The 21,235-nt window shown below is 40.4% G+C and overlaps 2 protein-coding genes across 3 annotated transcripts; one reads left to right on the top strand and one right to left on the bottom strand.

Moving 5' to 3' along the window:
• Window positions 1–442: 442 nt before the first annotated feature.
• Window positions 443–15,511, bottom strand: LOC134750754 (negative elongation factor A). Its single transcript, XM_063685996.1, has 11 exons — window positions 15,255–15,511; window positions 13,748–14,002; window positions 12,759–12,936; window positions 11,923–12,114; window positions 11,032–11,178; window positions 10,088–10,212; window positions 9,352–9,516; window positions 7,915–8,010; window positions 6,734–6,805; window positions 6,056–6,155; window positions 443–742 (listed from the first exon to the last, which is right to left on the bottom strand). The coding sequence occupies exons 1-11, from the start codon at window positions 15,462–15,464 to the stop codon at window positions 477–479; spliced, it is 1,806 nt and encodes a 601-aa protein (XP_063542066.1). The 5' UTR covers window positions 15,465–15,511; the 3' UTR covers window positions 443–476.
• Window positions 15,512–16,140: 629 nt separating this feature from the next.
• On the top strand, window positions 16,141–21,235 carry LOC134750453 (uncharacterized). Of its 2 annotated transcripts, none has more exons than XM_063685609.1 (5): window positions 16,141–16,385; window positions 16,457–17,187; window positions 18,255–18,431; window positions 20,041–20,194; window positions 20,911–21,231. In XM_063685609.1, the coding sequence occupies exons 1-5, from the start codon at window positions 16,254–16,256 to the stop codon at window positions 20,977–20,979; spliced, it is 1,263 nt and encodes a 420-aa protein (XP_063541679.1). In that variant the 5' UTR covers window positions 16,141–16,253; the 3' UTR covers window positions 20,980–21,231. The 2 variants fall into 2 exon arrangements, with proteins under 2 accessions (XP_063541679.1, XP_063541680.1); XM_063685610.1 differs by having other exon boundaries at window positions 16,312–16,375; window positions 20,911–21,235.

Here is a 21,235-nt window from a genome sequence, read left to right as displayed (position 1 = left end):
GGAGCCAGCTAATCTTAACTGACGCTCTGGTTGGGTATGGAGACGGCGGGCTGCTGGTTGTTGGCCGCGATGACGGTGGAGCCAGCTAATCTTAACTGACGCTCTGGTTGGGTATGGAGACGGCGGGCTGCTGGTTGTTGGCCGCGATGACGGTGGAGCCAGCTAATCTTAACTGACGCTCTGGTTGGGTATGGAGACGGCGGGCTGCTGGTTGTTGGCCGCGATGACGGTGGAGCCAGCTAATCTTAACTGACGCTCTGGTTGGGTATGGAGACGGCGGGCTGCTGGTTGTTGGCCGCGATGACGGTGGAGCCAGCTAATCTTAACTGACGCTCTGGTTGGGTATGGAGACGGCGGGCTGCTGGTTGTTGGCCGCGATGACGGTGGAGCCAGCTAATCTTAACTGACGCTCTGGTTGGGTATGGAGACGGCGGGCTGCTGGTTGTTGGCCGCGATGACGGTGGAGCCAGCTAATCTTAACTGACGCTCTGGTTGGGTATGGAGACGGCGGGCTGCTGGTTGTTGGCCGCGATGACGGTGGAGCCGGGCGGGATCTTCTGCGGCAGCATGCCGTCGATGTGGCGGTACTTCTTGAGGCGCGTCCACTGCCCGTTGTTGTAGTTCATCTGGAAGTGCATCTCGGAGAGCATCGTGAGGTAGGTGTCGTCTGACTGCAGCACGTTTTCGATGTTCTCCGACAGTTTTATTGTCACTATGTTGCCTAGGTTCGGACAGGGGTTATCTGAAAAAAAAAATAGTATTAGCATAGAGAAATATAAGTAAAGAAAGAGTGGTAATGTATGGAACATCAGCGCGCGCGCGCGACTTATTTCGTAGTCGACATCTAGCGTCAAGTAGCGGAACTCTCAGTACTGCTACTCGACACTAGATGTCGAATGTGTCGCGACTGACGAAAAGTGTATTGCTTAGCAATTTATAACTAATAGAGTTCCGGTTAATCCGGTTATAATATTAGCTGAAAATCGTTGAGCATTAGACTTTCCGTTCGTCGCGATATTTATTATCGAGTAGCAGTACTGATAATTCTGCTACTTGACACTAGATGACGACTACGAAAATAACAGTCGTTTTGGTAACAAAATTGATGCATGGAGTGAGCACTATAGTGCTACGTTAAGTTTAACTATACAATATAAATACTATATTATTGTAGTGTTTAAATAAAGGGTAGTTTTAAAACTAGTTAGGTCATTCAGTTTTGTAACCGGCCAGTACACGCTATACTACTATTCCTGTGTTTTATTCTGAAGTATATCCTGAAACTTCTCAGTGGCGACGAAAAAAGAACATACGCGTATAAAAAGTGAAGTTTTTATGATAAAGTCAGTTAATCACAAGTGAGAAAATGTTAGCAACGAATCTGGTGTTAGGTAACAGCCCGGTGTTCGACCACCGCACGCAGGAGTGGGCCATATTTAAAAGTCGTTTTGCTCAGTTTTGTTTGGCGAACAAACTAACGGAGGAGACCGATAAATCTGGTGCTACACGTCGAGCGGTACTACTTTCTGCCCTGGTGGAGGACACTTTCCGCATCGCAAAGGACCTAGTGTTTCCAGCCGACCTAGATTCGGTCAGCTATAGCGACCTCCTTACGAAATTAGACGACCATTTTGTAGCTAAGCGATGTGTTTTCGCTGAGCGATATTTATTCTACAAAGCGGAGCAGCGTCCCGGAGAGGAATTAAGTGACTGGGCGGCGCGTGTGCGCAGTCTGGCGCAACATTGTTCGTTCACTACGGAACTCGACTCCGCGTTAAGAGACCGTTTTGTGCTTGGATTAGAAAACAGGAAGGAGAAAGAAAAACTTTTTGCCGAAGACCCAACTTCGTTGACCTTCAATAAAGCCTTGCAACTGGCGCAAAGCGTGCGCTGCGCGCGGATGGCGGTGCATGGCAACAGCAGTACGGTCAGCGCCAGCGCCGGCGCATCTGCAGATGTGTTCGTGCTGCGCCCCGCCGCGGAAGGCGATAAAAAAAGAGCTAAGTGTAGTGCATGTGGATATCACGGACATTCAAAAGAACAATGTAAATTTACTCAGTATTCGTGTAAAAAGTGCGGAAAGAAAGGCCATCTGAGCCGAGTGTGTAAATCTAAAATTAAGACCACAAATTTCTTAGCCGAGGATACTGACGATATTTGCGAAGGTATTTATGATTTTTTTCTTATCCGTTCGGTTAAAGGGAAACCTATGATGCAATCTGTGTTGATTGATAACAAGTCGATTTTGTGCGAAGTTGACACCGGTAGCGCATTGTCCGTCTTACCCACCGATGTTTACGAAAAAACATTTAAAGTAAATTATGCCCTATGCAAATGTAACGTAAGGCTCAATTGTTACGATGGCAATAAAATCACACCTGTGGGTTATATCTTATTACCGGTTAAGTTTGATAATCGTATAATTGAGATTAAATTTTTTATTATTGCCACGATTGATTCGCAAATGTCGCAATTGCCGTTGCTAGGACGCGATTTTATTACCAAATTTGACCTGCATTTGTGTAACCTTAATTGTCATAACATAAAGGAGGATCCGATGTTAAAAAAATTGCACGATAAGTACTCCGAGGTATTTTCAGGGGATCTTGGCACATTTACTCCCTATCAAATTCATTTAAAAATTAAAAAAGATGTCGTGTTTAAGTTTTGTAAGCCTCGGACGGTACCTTTAGCGTTAAAGCCTAAAGTTGAAACTGAATTGCAGAGGTTACTAGATTTAGGCATTTTGGAGAAAGTTGAACATTCCGATATAGCTACGCCAATTGTTCCCGTGTTGCGTTCGGATGGAAATATTCGTATCTGCGGAGATTACTCAGTAACCTTAAACAATATTTTATTTATTGACAATTATCCGTTACCGCGAATAGAAGATCTGTTTTCTAGATTGCATGGCGGGGTGGAGTTTTCCAAATTAGACCTATCCAGAGCTTACAATCAGCTGGTTCTAGACGAACCGTCGCGCAATTTAACCTGTATCAATACCCATAAGGGGTTATTCCGGTATACCCGTCTAGTTTTTGGCTTATCCAACGCTCCGTGCATTTTTCAGCAATGCATGGACAAACTGTTAGCTGGCATTGAGGGCACGTGTATATTCTTAGATGATTTATTAATTACCGCGCCAAATAGGGAATCTCACGTGGCTAGGTTGGAACAAGTTTTGAGTAGACTAAAGGATGCCGGGTTACGCGTGAAACAGGAAAAATGTGAATTTTTTAAGGATTCCGTAGAATATTTAGGTTTTGTTATTGACAAAAATGGGTTGCACAAGTCTAAAAAGAAGGTAAATGCTGTTCTAGAATGTCAACGACCTAGGAACGTGACGGAATTAAAATCTTTTCTAGGTATGCTAAATTATTATAGGACATTTATACCTAATGCGGCCAGTATGTTAAATCCATTAAATTTGTTATTAAAAAAAGATTGCAAATGGCAATGGGGCGAGGCTCAAAACGACGCGTTCGAAGCTATCAAAAAGGAGCTTGCGTCAGATAAGGTATTGGCTCACTATAACCCCGATTTGCCAACGATTGTCACTGTGGATGCGGGCCCCAAGGGTCTGGCAGCCTTATTGGCTCAAACGCAACCGGATGGCACCGAGCGCGTCGTGGCCTACGCATCCCGGTCACTAACTAAAAGTGAGCAAAATTATGCTCAAATTCAAAAAGAAGCGGTTGCTATAATTTTTGGGATAAAAAAATACCACCATTACTTGTACGGTAGACCTGAGCCTTTTATTTTAAGGACTGACCATAAGCCTTTAATTTCGATTTTTGGCAGCAAGAAAGGCGTACCGGAGTTCGCGGCTAATCAATTGCAACGATATGCTTTGTTTTTATCGGCGTACAATTTTAAAATCGAGTACATTAAGAGCGCAGATAACGTAGCCGATTTTTTATCACGCGCAATAAAAGATTCGCAACTGGTTGCTAATGAGGATAATTTAGTGCAGGATGAAGCATTATTTATAAATTTTATGTATCACGACATTCATCCTATTTCTGTGGAAAATATACAAAAAGAAACTCGTAATGATCCAGTGTTGAGCATAATATCAAAGTATATTCTGCAAGGTTGGCCTAGGAAAGTAGTTGTTAGCGAACTTAAGCCATATTTTAATTGCCGTTTGCAGTTATCTTTAGAAAAAGGCTGTTTAATGAGGGGTCATAAAATCATAATACCCGTTATGTATAGGGAACGTTTATTAAATGAATTGCATAATTCTCATTTTGGAGTGGTAAAGACAAAAAGCAACGCGCGTAAATATATGTGGTGGCCAAATATTGATAAGCAGATTGAGGAAAAAATAGGTTCTTGCACTATTTGTTCATCAATCCGCGCTGCGCCACCGCGTGCACCGCTCGCGGTGTGGCCGCGGCCGCGCGCGCGCTGGCAGCGCTTGCACCTCGACATGGCGGAGCTGGCAGGTCACCGGGTGCTCGTAGCAGTGGATGCGCACTCCAAATGGGTGGAGGTTTATTTTATGTCGAGTATCGACTCGGCGAGCGTTATAGCGAAACTATGCGATATGTTCGCTAGATTCGGTTTAGTTCGAACGTTAGTAACGGATAATGCTACGAATTTTACTTCAGCGGCATTTGAAGACTTCTGCAAAAGTAATAACATAAAGCACGTAACAATTGCGCCTTACCATCCCGCGTCTAATGGTCTCGCAGAAAATAGCGTAAAGTTCATAAAAAAAGGTTTAAAAACAATCTTAGCACAAAATCTATCGAAAGTCGATTTTTATAATAAATTAAATTATTTTCTTTTTGAGTACCGAAACTCTGTCCACGGTACGACCGGACACTCGCCCGCCGAGCTGATGCTAGGGCGGCAGCTGCGCTGTCGTTTCGATTCGCTCGTGCCGACATCCGACGACGCACCCGACGTCAGTCCGTCGGTATCCTCGGCTGATAAAATTGTGCTTCAAAAACAGATCTCACAGCGTAAATATTACGATGGAAAGAGGCAAATTAAATTTAATGTCGGAGACAGTGTACTCGTAAAATCATATTTTAAAAATGGCACGAAACATACGTGGTTAGAAGGAACAATTTTAAGTACCATCGGCTCGTCAATGTTCAATGTTTACATTAGAAGTCTTCAAGTAACGGCTAGAAAGCATGTTGACCAGCTGCTTACGTACAAAGGCAGTAAGGCTTTGGAAGAGGACGGCTACGATGGCGATGTGCCAGTTCTACAACCCAGTGAGCCGAGAGAGGAGGTGCCCTCCGAAACCGCAGCACCGCCGCCGGCGCCGCTGCCTGCGGCTGCGGGGGAAGAGGACGATGATGCCGACATGTCCGATTGCTCGTTTTCGAGTGTCGTCTCACAAACGTCATCGCCGCGACTTCAGGATACCACGGCTGTCCCTGAAGTACCACCTGCTTCTATTACACCCCATCATGGAGAATATGACGACGAGCCGACTGAACAAGATGGTTTGGAACGTCGATTCCCATTAAGGAACACAAGAAATCCAAAGCCCAATTATTAATATAAAAATACGCGTCAGTGTTTTACTTATAATCTGTCATTAGGTGTATGGATAGTTTTACAACTATTGGTGGAGGGATGTAGTGTTTAAATAAAGGGTAGTTTTAAAACTAGTTAGGTCATTCAGTTTTGTAACCGGCCAGTACACGCTATACTACTATTCCTGTGTTTTATTCTGAAGTATATCCTGAAACTTCTCAATTATATATAGTAGTATTTATATATAGTTCGGCGTGTGTTCGTGTGCATCTAGCAAGTCTACATTTTCTTGGAATGTATTAGTATAAGAGTTTTGAATGATTCACAGTTAGTTTCACTAGACTTATATTGACTAGGATATGGACCGTACACAACTTTGACACCCACCCCGCTATCTTCAGTCACCCGTGTGAACAAGATGCATGTAACTGCGTCGAAATATCGGGAGCTCGAAAACAATACAAAAGGTAATCACGATCCATATCCCGGTCAACATAAGTTTATTAGTGGGTTAGAATCATAATGTGTAATAATGTAAACATATTATAAGATTTACCTCTGGAGCCAGCCATGAAACCAAGTATGAGCGCCTTCTCGGGCCGCGTGACTCTGTTGGCGTTGCGGAACATATCTTGCGCTTCCAGCATTTGTTCACGCTGTAATACAGACAAATAACATATATTGTTATACGTTGCCAAATGTTGTTTTCCAAGAGCAAATTTCCTGATACATGTATAATATACTTAATAGGAAGTCCCAATCTACTACCTTGTAATGTAACATTTTATTAATGTAATAAAATATTTTCTTTTCTTTTTCAAATTATTGAGTTGCTATATAAAAAAAGCTAACATTACTATAGTATTTCATAAACAGATTTCTAAGAAACTTTCTGTTCAGCCGTTTTGGAGAAATGGGAGAATGTACAGGTTGATTCACGAAAGCTTGCTCGAATAGAATGAACGAAACTTTCTTTGTACGAGTGACACCTGTATCGGTATACAACCAAAGCCACCATTTTATTGCTTAATGTGATACACACAGATATTTTCATTCACTCATTCATTCCATTCGTGCCAGCTCTTGTGAATCGGCCAGTCGTCCTGTAAATAAATAAGAAGCGACCAAGAAATTCTGACAAATTGAGAACATCCTTTTTCTGGATGTCGAAGTAAAAAAGGTGTACTATAGATTTGACGTAAAATAAGAAGTATGAGAAAGCAGAAAATAGTACCGTGAGCGACAGCCCCCTACGCGGCAGCAGCGGCTGCGCGGGCGCCGCCGCCACGCCGTCCGCCACCTGCACCTGCAACACACACGCACACACACACACACACTTTACTAACAAACTCATTATTTTAAAAGTTATATGTGCCATTTTCAACCAAAAGGGTAAAGGGTACTTATTGTCGTTTGTTAGTAAGGCGCTATTTCCATATAGCTTCAATTAGAAATAAACCTTATCAACAAGCGACAATGTGGTACCTTTTGGTTGAAAACGTCACATATATAAATTGTTAAGAGCCCATCAACGTGCTCACTAGCGCCACTGCTTAATAATTAGGATTATTTAAATTTAACGATAGATATTTAAAAAAGGGGGCAGCTACGTACTGTATTTTGTATTTAATTATTTATTGAGGAGATAACACAGAAAACATACATGGGATATATAGCATAAATGTCCTTAAATACAGATGCTTCAATAAACGTATCTCACGGAGAACAAGCACCGCAAGCAAGTATTTAAGTACCTTTGAATACATCAAACTAGTTTTTATGTTGCTGGATTCGTCGATCTATGAACTCAAAACAAAAACGGGCGTTTTAACTTCTGACGCATAGATTGACGAATCCAGCAACGTAAGAACTATTATAATGTATTCAAAAGGTACTTAAATACAAAATACAGTACGTAGCGGCCCCCTTTTTTAACACGCTTTTATTAGGTCGACTTGCATGTAACTAAGTATGTAATGGAATCTAAGGTAACTAGTTTACCATCTTTCAAGGATCGTAGCGTCATGAAAATTGGCAGCCGTATGTAGTTCAGATGACAATACAATAATATGGTACTGTCGAACTGATCTGATGATGAAGCCGGAAGATATGAACTGGTACTTCATGATGGAACATCGTATCATAGCTGTGTTTGAATTTTAGAAAAGTCTCGTAATGAACTTTGACCACGATTAGGTTTCAAGGTCTGATGATGAAGCCGGAAGATAGACACTGGCATTCCATGATGATTTTTGGTTTTAACGTGCATTTATAACAGTTTGTTTTCTAGTGTTTTTTAAACTATTCATTTATTAAATATCTATCGTTAAATTTAAAAAATCACAATTGCGCTAGTGAGTAGTCAAGTAATACATGTTCCAATTTTGAAGCAATAACACGTTTCAAAATACATACGACGGGTTGCGGTTGCGGCTGCGGCTGCGGCTGCGGCTGCGGCTGCGGCGCCACCTGCAGCGCGGGCCGCGCCGCCTGCACCACGGTCTGCGTCACCTGCACGCACACAAACAAACAAACAATGTTACCTCACTCACGACACCGCTTTTATATCTACACGCACATCTAAATATTCATTTTTAGAGTTACCCCGAAGGGTAAAAACGGGAACCTCCGCTATCTATTTGCGTGTCTGTCTGTCCGTCTGTCACCTGGCTGTATGAACCGTGATGGCTAGACACTTGAAATTTTCACAGGTGATGTATTTCTGCTGTCGCTATAACAACAAATACTAAAAACAGAATAATTTAATATTTAAGTGGAGCTCCCATACAACAAACGTGATTTTTTATCATTTTTTGCGTAATGGTACGGGAACCCTTCGTGCGCGACTCCGACTCGCACTTGGCCGGTTTTTTTTAATACCCAGTCGGTGGCAAACGTGCATACGGCCCGCCTGATTAAGCAGTCACCGTAACCTATGGACGCCTGCAACACCAGAGATATCACATGCGCATTGCCGACCCTTTTTTGAAGAACCCCATACTGTAAACCCTCGGGAAAACCTACAGTCAAAGGCAAAAATGTCGATCCAGACAAATGGCTCAAAAATATGTGAACACGACTTTATTGTCTAAGGTGTAAGAGCGTACACATATTTTTGAAAGTTTGGGAATGTATATATATTTATGTTGACATTAAATATTACCAAATAAAATTAATATTAACATGAATATTTATGCCCTTGACTGTACCTAAGAAACAATTGTGCCAATCGCCTGAGAAAAAAGTGCATTTATCCATACAATTTTGCACTTACTTACTTCAGTAAAGGCAACGCACGCGCGGCCACTACCACAATACTTCAAATTGAGTCAAGTAGACCGAGTTATTGCCTTGCCAAGCAGCTCATTTTGTGTAGATGCCTGATGACATTGTGTTTCAAAAACTCAAAGAAATAGAAGTTTTATTTGGCACTAGCTTTTGCCCGCGACTTTGACTGCGTGGAATTAGTAATTTGGTTTCTTAATTTTTAAACAAATCTGCTTTTAAGTCCATCCTTTTTTTCACCCCCAAATTGGTCCACTCTATAAATTTCCACCCCATTTTTCACCCTTAAGGGATGATTTCGCGGGGATAAAAATTATTCTATATCCTTCCCCACAGCTCAAACTATTCCCATACCGAGTTTCATCTAAATCGGTTCAGCGGTTATTGATTCCCCATACAAATCCCCCCCCTGTTCTGAGTTCTGGGATAAAAAGTATCCTATGTCCTTCCCCGGGACTCAAACTATCTCTATGCTAAATTTTAACTGAATCGGTTCAGCGGTTTAAGCGTATAGAGGTAACACACAGACAGATTTTCGCATTTATAACATTAGTATGGATTACATACCGGTTTGATGTTCTGCAGTAGCACAGCCTTGCCTCCAGGTTGCAGTAGCACAGCTGATGTATTGAGGAGAGTAGGCGCCGACAGCAGTAATGGCTTCGTTCCGCCTTGTCCCGCTATCAATAGTTTGCCTTGTTGACCGATTACGATCGGTTTCGCACCGGTACCCTGTGAAATAAAGAATAATATAGATAATTAAGTTAAGCGGTGGTGGTCGAGTGGATCTGACGTCCGACTTTCAATCTAATTAGTAAAGTTTCATAGTTAATATTTTCTTCGCTTTGATGTGTTAGAAATTATTTGGTTTCACTCGGTGTAATATGCTCGTATTTTCATTTAACAGTTATTTGTTTGACAAAGGGAGAAAGCAGTGGTTGAACTTTCGCGTTTTGAAATCCTTGCAACGCCAAGATTTAATTTTGGAATCTTTCGTTCGTTCGGGTGTCAATATTAGGGTCAAACGACATTTTGTTAAATAAATATTACTAAACAAAAATACATGCATTTCGTATAGAGCCGATCGGCGAATGTTCTTTCGGTCTGGGAGTCGTTTATTGCGGCAGGAGGCACTCGTGTAGGTAGAAGGTTAGGGCACTGATAAGAATATATGGCGTTATTCATAAACGCGTTACTGACCTGAATTAGCTATGAATCGTTTGTCTTTATATGTCTTTTTGGCTTATGTATATGCAAGAAAGGGATAGAACATAAATGAACTAAAGTTACCTGGTGCACCAGCATGGGGCTGGGCGGGTGCGGCGGCGCGCGCTCGGCGGCGGCCGCGGGGTGGGGCGCGGGAGGGGGAGGGGGGGGGGGACGCGCGCGGGGGAGGGGGGGAGCCCGCAGCAGCCTCCGCCGGACCAGCTGGACACACGAATATAGAGGTTAACAACTCACTAACAAATAAATATAGAATAGGTAGATAATGTCATGGAGTTTTTTTGATGTGCAATAAAGTTTAAAATAAATAATACAACTGACTAATAACACGGTTCTTCACCCATTAGGACATTAAGTTATTGATTAATCACCGCACAAAGTACTCCATCAAGTTTCTGACAATAATCGCGATAAAAAAAATTTAAAACACCATACATACAAATTACAAACCTATTTCCATATCACAATTTCAATATTTCTAAAATTGGATTGCCAAACTAGTTAAAGAACTATCTACATAATGGATTGGAAGAGGTACTGGTAGAATTTTCCTTCTACTTGGACATCTCGTAATTGTTAAGTCCGCGGGTAGTTCTCCATTGACCAAATATTGTAAGAATAATGACAGACTAGTTAACGCAGCCATTCTCAAAATGTAGTCCGCGGACCCCTGGGGCTCCGTAAAGCCTCTGTTGGGGCTCCGCGAGGATACTTATAATAGTAATAAAGAAAAACAACTCTTCTATAGGTATATATGGTCCACAGTGACGAACAAAAAATGTAAATTTGGGGCTCCGTCAAATATTTCGCTTTCCAAAAGGATTTCGTCACCAAAACAGTTCGAGAACCGCCGAGTTAACGAATTAAATGTGGTTTTGTATTAGAAAAGGGTCCGTATGTTTCATCTGCAATAAGGACGTTTCTATCAGAATTTCTGTTGCGATTTCAGTACAGCTGCACCTGAAGTATGAGGACCCTTATGTGCTGGAAAGCCACAAAGAGTGTATATAAATAAATCCATACCGGTAGGGTTGTCCTCCTGCTTGGGCATCTGGTAGTTGTTGAGTCCGCGCGCGTAGTCCGGCGGCGGCGACGGCGGCGCGGGCGCGGGCGCGGGCGCGGGCGCGGGCGCCGGCGCCGGCTTCTTGTTCGAGGACGCCTCTTCCAACTCTACACATATATTAACTATTTAGAGAGAATTATGTTCACTTGATTAGCTGTCATTTATTATTAACCTCTAGCAGCCATATTTGAATGTTATTAGAAAATTGAGTTGAATTTGTTTTGTTTTAAAATTAAACGAAAAATAAAAAACGACTCCATTCTATTTAATAGTGATTCAAATTTAATTGGAGATAATTTGTACCAGTATTAGGGTTGTAGGTTAATTTTTGGTTCTTGAAAAATTAAGTGATATCAAAACAGTAAAATACATATTGAATCGGAGTTCCACTCGAAGAGTAATGACTATTTACTGTTCCTATAAAGAGTAAGTATGCAAGAGAAATACTTACCATTCTCACATCTCTTAGCATAAGCATGTGCATGGTCGGCAATGTCTAACAACTGGATGCCGACTTTCCTCGGCGAGAGGCGCGCCACTGGGGGAGCAAGCCATTAGGAAGGAAGACGGAGCCAGGGACAGAAAATTTACTGCTACCATTCTTCCAAGTCTGATATATAAATAATACTAAGCCGTTCACGCGGCTCCTTTCGAGCCAGTCCAACCTAGACCTTAAAAGCCAAGGCATTCGTAAAACTAACCGTTTTTGCGTCATCTCTTGGCATGAGCATGAGCGAGAGGCTGGTCGGCGATGTCTAACTGTTGACGGCGTTCCTCGGGGGCGGATGCGTCCCAGCGGGCGCAAGGCGCATAGGATCCAACGGGATCTAAGCTGAATACACAGTACTGACCGTTCTTGCGTCTCCGTTTAGCATGGGCATGAGCGATAGGCTGGTCGGCGATGTCCAGCAGCTTGATGCCGGCGCTGCGGGGCGGCAGGCGCGCCACGGCGGGCGCCGCGCGGCCCCCCACACCCCCCACACCCCCCGCACCCCCCACGCCCGAGCGCGCCGCCCAGCGGGACGGCAGACCTTTCAGTGGGGCTGGGGATAACAGTGCCTAATTAGATGATACAAGACGAGAATTATTGTAATCCGAATGTTACCCCAGAAATGTCAAGGTCCTTCACAAATTCGCTTTAGTTTCATTGTACTTAACACATTCATTGCCACCCAGCCACGCGAGACATCCGCGCCGAGCCACAAAATTATAACGATCGTGAGCTTTTAAATATCATGTTAACTCAAATTGCTCTGTATTTAAGTAAAATATCCTGTTATTCGAAGTAATTAAGAATCTCACCATCATTTCATCAATTCAGCAAAGACTCCCTAACTCTTCCTGCACAATAATTATCAGAGCTCAGCAAAAGCCAAGCCCCTAAGCCCTGACTTTACTAACCCTACATCTTGATTAAAAACAATGGCTTGGCCGTTTCATAGAGATAGCAACCCTGAAAATTTTGTACAGTCAAGTGTAAAAATATGGGTGCATACAACTTACTCAAAAATATGTCTCATAGTCCTTAATTTGCTGACATAAGAGCTATGAGATATATTTTTGAGTATAATGAGTGCACCGTGCACCCATATTTTTACACTTGACTGTAATTGAGCAAATGAATGTAAGGTCAATTGAAACCTAGTTACTATTTTTAACATATCAGACACAATATGAACCAACTCACTAGTATCAGTCATCTTCCTTGGCATGCCACGGCTCCGGACGGGCACGGTGGGGGCTTGAGCCTTCTTCTGGTTGGCTTGCACCTCGGCCGCCTTGGCTAGTAGTTCGCTCCGGAGCGCCACGGACTTGGGTTTGCGTTTTAGTGTGAAGTGTTTTACTGGGTTTGCTTGCTGGCCAACCTGCAGTAGTTTTAGAGTGAAGCATGGTAATTTAAAGCAAAATACTATACATTTTTGGTCATCAACAAATTATACAATCAAATAATTTCAAAATTAAAGAGAGTTCATACATTTGCTACTAAATGCAAGAAATAAATGTATGAACTAGCACTAAACACTAATCAATGTGTAAACAGGCCCTTACCCCTTATACAATAGTTAGATACACTTAGTAGTAGTAGTAATTTCACTTATTTCAGTAATAAAAACCCATTCCGTATTTTTTGTATTCTCTTTGCATGGAATGATAAGTAAGTATGAGCTTTGTATATGTTGTTATTTATTACTAAACATACAACATATTTCGGCACTCAAATATAAATTAGTTTCCAATTGAAATTGCTTCATTGGAAAGCAAGTTTTGCTTACAAACACTATGTAATATTATTGTCTTCGGTGACCGCAACAGTTACTCATGAAATAAAAGTATGATTTAGATTTTTCTGATTTTAAAGACTAGATTTGGTTTGATAGGCAAAATTTTAAGCCAGAATTATTAGATTCATTAATAAAGTACAGAATACATAGCTGCGGTGAAGCAGTACGACTGACTCGCAGCGACGTCAACTACTGTGGAACACATACGGGCTGAAACAATGCCACATACGGGCTGAAACATAGCTTAAAATGCAAGTTCAAAACCCATTTTGTCATGTTTGTCTCCATGCAGTATATGACATCTATTTTCTATTTACTCAAAGAGTACCATTTGAAGTGACACTAATGTAATGCTTTAATGATGTAGATATAAAAATATTATTATTTTACTCACCACAGATACTAAGGCATTCTTATTCAAATATAGGCACTCTAATGGCAACAATCCCAGTTCCGAATGCTTAGCCAGGGCTTTCCGGAGCTCCCCGATCATGTCACTGAATATCGGCCGAGTTTCGTCGAACTCTGCTATCTCGGTGTTAAGGGTGCCCTGTGACGGGAATGTTTTGAGGACCTCAGCCAGCATGGCGACCCAGAGGTCCGAGTCCACCGCTGCCACTTCAATAATCTCTTCCAATTCATTTCTCCACTGAAATTTATTGTTGTGATATTTTACATGAGGTTAATAGGAGTGATTGAGGGTTGCACTGAGGGCATTCCATTAAAGTGTTAGGTATGTGACACTATTTTTTAGGGTGCCGTACGCAAAGGTTAAAAACTGGACCCTATTACTAAGACTTTGCTGTCTGTCTGTCTGTCTGTCCGTCTGTCACCAGGCTGTATCTCATGAACCGTGATAGCTAGACAGTTGAAATTTTCACAGATGATGTATTTCTGTTGCTGCTATAACAACAAATACTTAAAACAGAATGAAATAAATATTTAAGTGGGGCTCCCATTCAACGAATGTGATAATGGTACGGAACCATTCATGCGCGAGTCCGACTCGCACTTGACCAGTTTTTATTATGATGTAAAAGCCCAATATTAGATTGTACATACAGTTAATTTGAATTTCTATTTTTTTTTTTATGAAATAGGAGGCAAACGAGCAGACGGATCACCTGATGGTAAGCGATTACCGCCGCCCATGGACACCCGCAACACCAGAGGGGTTGTAAGTGCGTTGCCGGCCTTATTATTATTATTGTTATAATTAATGGATAATAGATAATGGACATAAGCTTGAAATGTCAACATGATAATCACGACAATACAATGTAGGGCAGGTAAACATATGTTCACATTCAAAACACCCTGTTTTGAGAAAATAAATATAGGGGGCATATAATGCGCAGTTTGAGGATGAGAAATGCATATAAGCACAACAATATGCACCTAGTGCATTTATGCATGCCCTGAACAAATAGATTAGTCCTTGTATTGGATAGTTGGATACTAAGTGGAAACGTCAGATTCTAGGTTATAAACACAAGCCAGCCAGGCCAGGCTGCAGCGACCAACTGGTTATCACGAGAAACTAGTGTTAAATATAGACCTTTTGTCCAAACAAGCATTCATTAATCATTATAGTATGACAGAAATATGTATTAATAAAACACTAATTTGTTTATCGGTGTTTACTCCTAAAAAATACCACAATGTTAGCATATCTAATCGATCCTGAAGTGCAATTTGATAATAAAAAATATTGAAATGGTAAATTTACAAAAACATTTCAATTATTGTAATAAAATTATGATATGACAACAAAACTACTACATACATGCTTGTTATGCGTCTCTTTCAATCTTATGATCAACTCACGGAGCAGAAAGAGATATAAAACACAATATAGTTACGCAAAACCATAGAACATCAAAGAGAGAAAAGTTACATACCTCTTCAACATTTCTGCGCGGGATATGAAAGAAACTCAACAATAATTTTAGTTTCACTTGTGTTTGCAAATCTGGAAAACAATCCTTAATATTCTTTAACACTTCAGCATTTAATTGTGTACAAATTGAACCAGTTGTCCAGGAATCGTTCGATGTTCCGAGTTTATTATGGAGCCACAAGGATGTGTCACTATCCCGCACGTTCGCCATCTTGCAACTGAGATAGTGACGTGCCACTGTTGACGCATCTGCATTCAGCCATGTGCTATTTGACATATAAAATAATCGATATTGTTTTATCGCCAAACGGTGCAACTTATGTTAAAATATGTAGCGGAAAGAGATAGAAATATCCCTTGCACCCTCTAACGTATAACTTGGATTAGTTTGGCCATCGTTACCCCAATATGTAACCCAGGCGTTACGCATATCTGCCAAATTTGTTAAATTAATTGTTGCAATAACTGGCAATTAACATTTTTTTTATAACGTGGATAACGACATCCATCATACGCTTGCTGAAAAAACTTAAGTGATAAATAACACTGCCCATCGTTTTGCCACTTTAGCCTTTTATTTTAAGATTTGTGACTCTTTTTACTGGTTTCATGAAACGCAATAAAGAATAGTATACTAATAATATTTTTAAAAATAATAATAATTTTAGCGTTGTGTACAAGTTTCAATTTCTTTTTTTGTTTATATTTTCATAAATTTCTCGATATGTTTTTACCAAAGTCGACATTTGCGCATCGCTAGTAATTGTCTATGGAAATTAAACACGTTTCGCGGCCATTCGCGCCAAAACGCCAAGGTTCGAGTAACTGCTTTTGTCGATGGTATTAAGAACGCACGAAACATTATGTGTCATAGTGCCGTTTTATGCAATGACTGAAATAGTGTCGCGCCATATTTAAACTGAATCGATTTTGCTAAGAGATTTTATTGATTTAATTTGTATTTTATAATTATAAAATAATAGAACGGTATTCATCAATAATGTCGGACATATCTAGTAGTACAATATTACCTAATAACATTTACGAGGAAGAATTAAATGATGAAACCACTGTAGATATGTCGTATAAAAGCTTGGACACCATACCAAATATTAATGCGAAGTCTGTATGCGTGAGTATTATAATATTATAGCCTTTTGAAAGAGAAAACTGCATTTTTTACTGTTTTCGATCTTATTCCAGGTGCTTTACCTACAGAACAACAACATTTCAACACTTCCTGATGATTTCTTTCCATCTCTACCGAGTCTCATGTGGCTGGACATGAGAAATAATAAACTTACAGAAATTCCTAAAACTATTCAGGAGCATCCTTGCCTATCCCACCTATTACTTCAAAATAATTGTTTAACTTCATTACCCAACGAATTAGGAACGGTAGTTAACTTAAAATTACTGCAATTGAACGAAAATCCGCTAACATACCCACCTGAAGAAATATTACAAGCCGGAACTTCAAAAATATTGTCTTATTTACACAATAAATATATGGACGCCATATTCACTCGCACTCATTCCCAGTCAGAATTGTCCGAAGATAGCTGTATCACAAGCAGCAGCAGCAGTGTTTTCCCTGAAAGCATTTTTAGCCAAAAAGTCCGTAGTTACAATTCGGTCATTGATCAACCCCAGTTAGTAAAAAGTAAAACTTTGTCTGTGAAATTCAACGACAAGGAGGATGCTTCGGAAACGGAAGAGTACTATTCGAAATTTAAAGGGAAAAAATGCCCAAGGTTGGCCGAGAGTCGTATCAGTTTCCCGCCAAAACAGAGCGCCAAGTATCTTCGGCCGTTGTACGCGCCAAGTAAGCAGGAACAAGAGGCTAAGATGAAGAGGAATTATTTGAAAGAGGTGGCGCTGAAGAAACATAAGGATTTTCTAGCGACCAGTGACAAGATTTTACAACAAAGAAAGTAATGTCCTATTTTCATTTTATTCAAGAAAATTATTTATACTGCGGCGCACACTCCCTAAAGTTTTAGAATGCGTATCATAATCCGCCCAGCACATTGCCTCGTTCAGCATTTGTGTGTACTTATAGTGTTTGCCACAGTGGAAGATATTCTAGGATAAAGTAGATGTAATTATTATCGACAGTTGACCAATAATCGTGGCCACGTTCATATTACCTCTGTACCGTCAGCGACAGTGCGTCGCGTCGACTGCAATCGCAAACCACATTTCTCCTTTGATTAAAGTGTTTGCAACTTTACTAACTTTAGGATGCTTTAGGTATTGTGGGTCCTTGAAATGGAGTTGCGAGGTTTGTGATTTTAGTCGACGCAGTATTGCAGTGCCACCATTGAAGTACGTTTTTATAGTTGCACTTCCTCACTTTGTTGTGGAGAGTTAGCTAAGACGGGCATGTTTAAACAATAGATCTATCAGCTATCTAACATAAAAATGATGTGTCGCAAGTTGCGATTTAAAAAAATATTCGCTATATTATTCGCTACTCCGTCAAGTGAACGAAAACTAGAGCCTGGACGGAGACTAGCGCAATGAGTTGTATAAAGCAGAAAAGATCGTTCTCGAAAAATCGGAAAGATGTTAAAGTACATCTAACCATAGAGTAACTTATACTATATAGAGCGGTACTGTCATTAGTAAATTTTGTAACCCCAGTAAATTCACTGCCATCTGTCGACACACTTTAAAACTAAAAATGAAGATTTATAAAAATACGATAAAATGTATTTAAATATGGATAAATGATTTTTTTTATTTGCATTAATTATTTTTATGATTTTGACCCATGTTCTTTCACTGATATGCTTTAAAATTGTTAAATAACAAACGAAACCGTCAACGCCATCTATACGACAGTAAGCCAAAGCTAGTAGCGCCCTCTGAACGAGAATCAAATTTTCTTGATTTTCGAGGCACGTTTTTGCCTTAGACTGTATCCATGTATTACGGAGTTATATCTATCTTTGATCTAACTCTTTAAACTAATTAGCCCATTATCAATCTATTTCAGGAACGCGGAGCTCCTCCGCCAGTGGCAGCGCAACTACCGCGACTGTAAACAACTCGTCAACGGCACCCACAACCCCAGTTTCCCCTACGACGTTAGCCCGGAGTACATGACACTGCTCTCTCGGGAAGATATTGAGAAAGACCTGCCCGATAAATATAGGAAGAAGATTGCTCAAAGGTATCTAAAACTTCAGGGGCGTAAAGCCAGGAAACTAAGAACGGGACAAAAGATATGGCGCGCCGCGCGACCCCGTTATCAATGGTTAGGTACTTCATTGGAACAAGCCTTGGCAAAAATATCTCCCGTGGTTTTCACCCAAAAATGCTATGTAGTATTTAGTAGCTACTAGCATGAATCTAGTATAACTGGATCGGTCATGAGGAGTGGGGGAAAATGACCGAACGGGATAGTCTTATGTATCTTTCAGTAGGAGTAGCAGAGAAAGCGCTGTTATTGTTTGTCCTTGTCATAGTTTCACTTTTCCACCGCTGCCACAACCGAGGTTGTGGCAAACAAATAAGTACGTGACATGTCATGTTTGTTCGTTGCTTGTTTTATTATCGTTGTTTTGTATGAAATTGTGCTTTCTCTTATAAAATATAGTGATGGTTAGCGTTTTGAATGCTTGAACTTTGATAAAATACTGGTGAATTGTTCTGTAATCGGCTGTAATAGCCGCTCTGAGCAGAAATATGAGATCATAACCTTTCACACGTAAGTATGGTATTTTACACCTTCCTCTTAACGCAATATGTGAGAATAACATCGTAAAATTACGTTACACTCAAAGCAGTGTAGAATCAAACGATTTCAATAAAAATATCACAATTATTTACGCAAATTAACAAAACATTATTTGTAAAATTATCCGCCCAAATTACGTAGATAGGTAGGAGTCTGAGGTGAGCCATTTTTAAACTTCTTCTTAATTTAGCTGCATAACAATCATGTTAGGGATACCAGATAAAAATATCATAATTTTATGGGTAATTTTGACCCCGAAGTTTTTCGTACTTCTAATTCCAAAAAATAAATAAACAAATGTTGTGAAGATTAAATGTGGTGTACATTAATTGGTGTGATTGCGATTTGTGATTTCTTTAAATTAAAACCCATACATTTTATTTTACGTTTTATTTACTAAACATGTTTAGTTTTGTACCACCTGCGCGAATTATAGGAGGTATTTCAATGTTTATACGCCTAAAAAGAACGGCCCATTGACATTTTATTTAACAATTTTTTAATACCGTCAAACAAGCTAACTTTGCCTCCAGGGTAATCGCCCCAACGTGATATCAAATATTTGGGTAATTTTTACCAATATGGTATCCCCACGTTTATGACGTCATCTATGTCTATCCCTTACGGGCGCACGCGTATAGCTGGTCTATGTAATGCTAGGTCTATGGCTACTAGCGACCCGCCCCGGCTTCGCACGGGTAGTTCAACTAATTTACACAAAACCTTTACAAATTATACATGAAAACCTTCCTCTTGAATCACTCTATCTATTTATAAAAAACCGCATCAAAATTCGTTGCGTAGTTTTATAGATCTAAGCATACATAGGGACAGATAGCGGGAAGCGACTTTGTTTTAATACTATGTGGTGATACGTAATTGTAAATTTTGATAAAAACGAAGTAATCCTTTTCATCACTAGGCCCATACGTAAATTCAAGACTCCCTAAGACACCTAACTTCGCCAAACCATGCATTTGAACTGACTTTTCCAAATACTCATTGTCAGTCTTTGTTTTACCAGTCTCTAACGTGTTCACAGGTCCAAACCAACGATCCCCAGAAAAGGCACCAGCGACGTCCACCTGGCGCTGCGAATCAAGCAGTTGTTCGACAACCTCGAGTCTATAGACCTCAACGGAGGGTCCATGACGCCTAGAACGGAACAGAAGGTGCTGCTCAACGAGATACAGAAGGTTAGTAGTTTTAAACAATACCCAGAAAAGGTACTAGCGACGTCCACCTGGCACTAAGAATAGTAAGAATCAATCAGTTGTTCGATAAAATAGAATCTATAGACCTCACCCTCAACATATAATCTGTGCCTCAACGGAAGGTCCATGACGCCTAGAACTGAACAGAAGGTGTTGCTCAACGAGATACAGAAGATTTGTCGTTTTTATATTATCACTAATTATGCTCGCGGCTTCTTTCGCGTGGGATTAAATATGTCGATTTCAAGAAAAAGGTACCACATTGTCGCTTGCCATAAGGACGCCCCGACAGGTTATTCGTATAAAGATACAAGCAAATTACGTCTTTATGGTGAGAGACAAAGTGATACATTTTGCTTGAAATGGTCACAAATCTATGTCATAATATATTATTTTGTTTCCCTCCTCTTTAACCTCTTTATGAGGTGGACGTCCTAAAATACTGACACCTATATGCTGCAGCATCCACATTAATTATAGTATATTTATCTAAGCTATAAAATAAAAAAATAAAAATGAAAATCATTTATGCACTATGACTATGATTTAGGCTATGACTTTTTTATCAAAATCGTTTCTGTAGCGCCATCTGCTTTAGCTGTCAGATGCCAAGTTAATTTGCATTAAAGGAGTGAGTTGAATTCCTTAGAAGGTTATTTGTATAGTTTCTTTAGTTTCATTATTTTGATGTGTTGCAGATTACGGAAATAAAACAAAAGCTGATTGAGCTGTCCGGAGCGAACGGGAGATCTGTTGGAGCAGATTGAAACTTATGTAATTGTGTTAAGGTCTACATTACATTTCCACTAATTTTCACTTCAAGGCTCTTACGACCTACTTGCACCTCATTGGCCTAATGGATCTTAGTTTACATTATTAGGTCGGGATGAAAAAGGATACCCATCCTATTTATAGAGATTTTTGACAAATAACATGCCAAAAGTAAAAACTATTTTACTCGTATGTTGCTGTGCGTTAAAATTATGCTTTTAAAGCTAACGCAGCGTCTTACGTATGCGAACA

The sequence above is a fragment of the Cydia strobilella genome, chromosome 20 (assembly GCF_947568885.1).
Source record: "Cydia strobilella chromosome 20, ilCydStro3.1, whole genome shotgun sequence".
Taxonomy (NCBI): domain Eukaryota; kingdom Metazoa; phylum Arthropoda; class Insecta; order Lepidoptera; family Tortricidae; genus Cydia; species Cydia strobilella.
The sequence above is the reverse complement of the archived record's forward strand: the minus strand, read 5'-3'. Positions and strand labels throughout refer to the sequence as shown.

Excerpts from the sequence above, each read along its gene's own strand:
- LOC134750754 (XM_063685996.1), bottom strand. The coding sequence starts at position 15,464 with ATGGCGAACGTGCGGGATAGTGACACATCCTTGTGGCTCCATAATAAA. Across the intron at positions 12,937-13,747 it reads AGAATGCCTTAGTATCTGTG|GTTGGCCAGCAAGCAAACCC; the intron begins GTGAGTAAAATA and ends AAACTACTGCAG. Across the intron at positions 12,115-12,758 it reads AAGGAAGATGACTGATACTA|CCCCACTGAAAGGTCTGCCG; the intron begins GTGAGTTGGTTC and ends TGTTATCCCCAG.
- LOC134750453 (XM_063685609.1), top strand. The coding sequence starts at position 16,254 with ATGTCGGACATATCTAGTAGTACAATATTACCTAATAACATTTACGAG. Across the intron at positions 18,432-20,040 it reads AGGAAGAAGATTGCTCAAAG|GTCCAAACCAACGATCCCCA; the intron begins GTATCTAAAACT and ends ACGTGTTCACAG. Across the intron at positions 20,195-20,910 it reads TGCTCAACGAGATACAGAAG|ATTACGGAAATAAAACAAAA; the intron begins GTTAGTAGTTTT and ends GATGTGTTGCAG.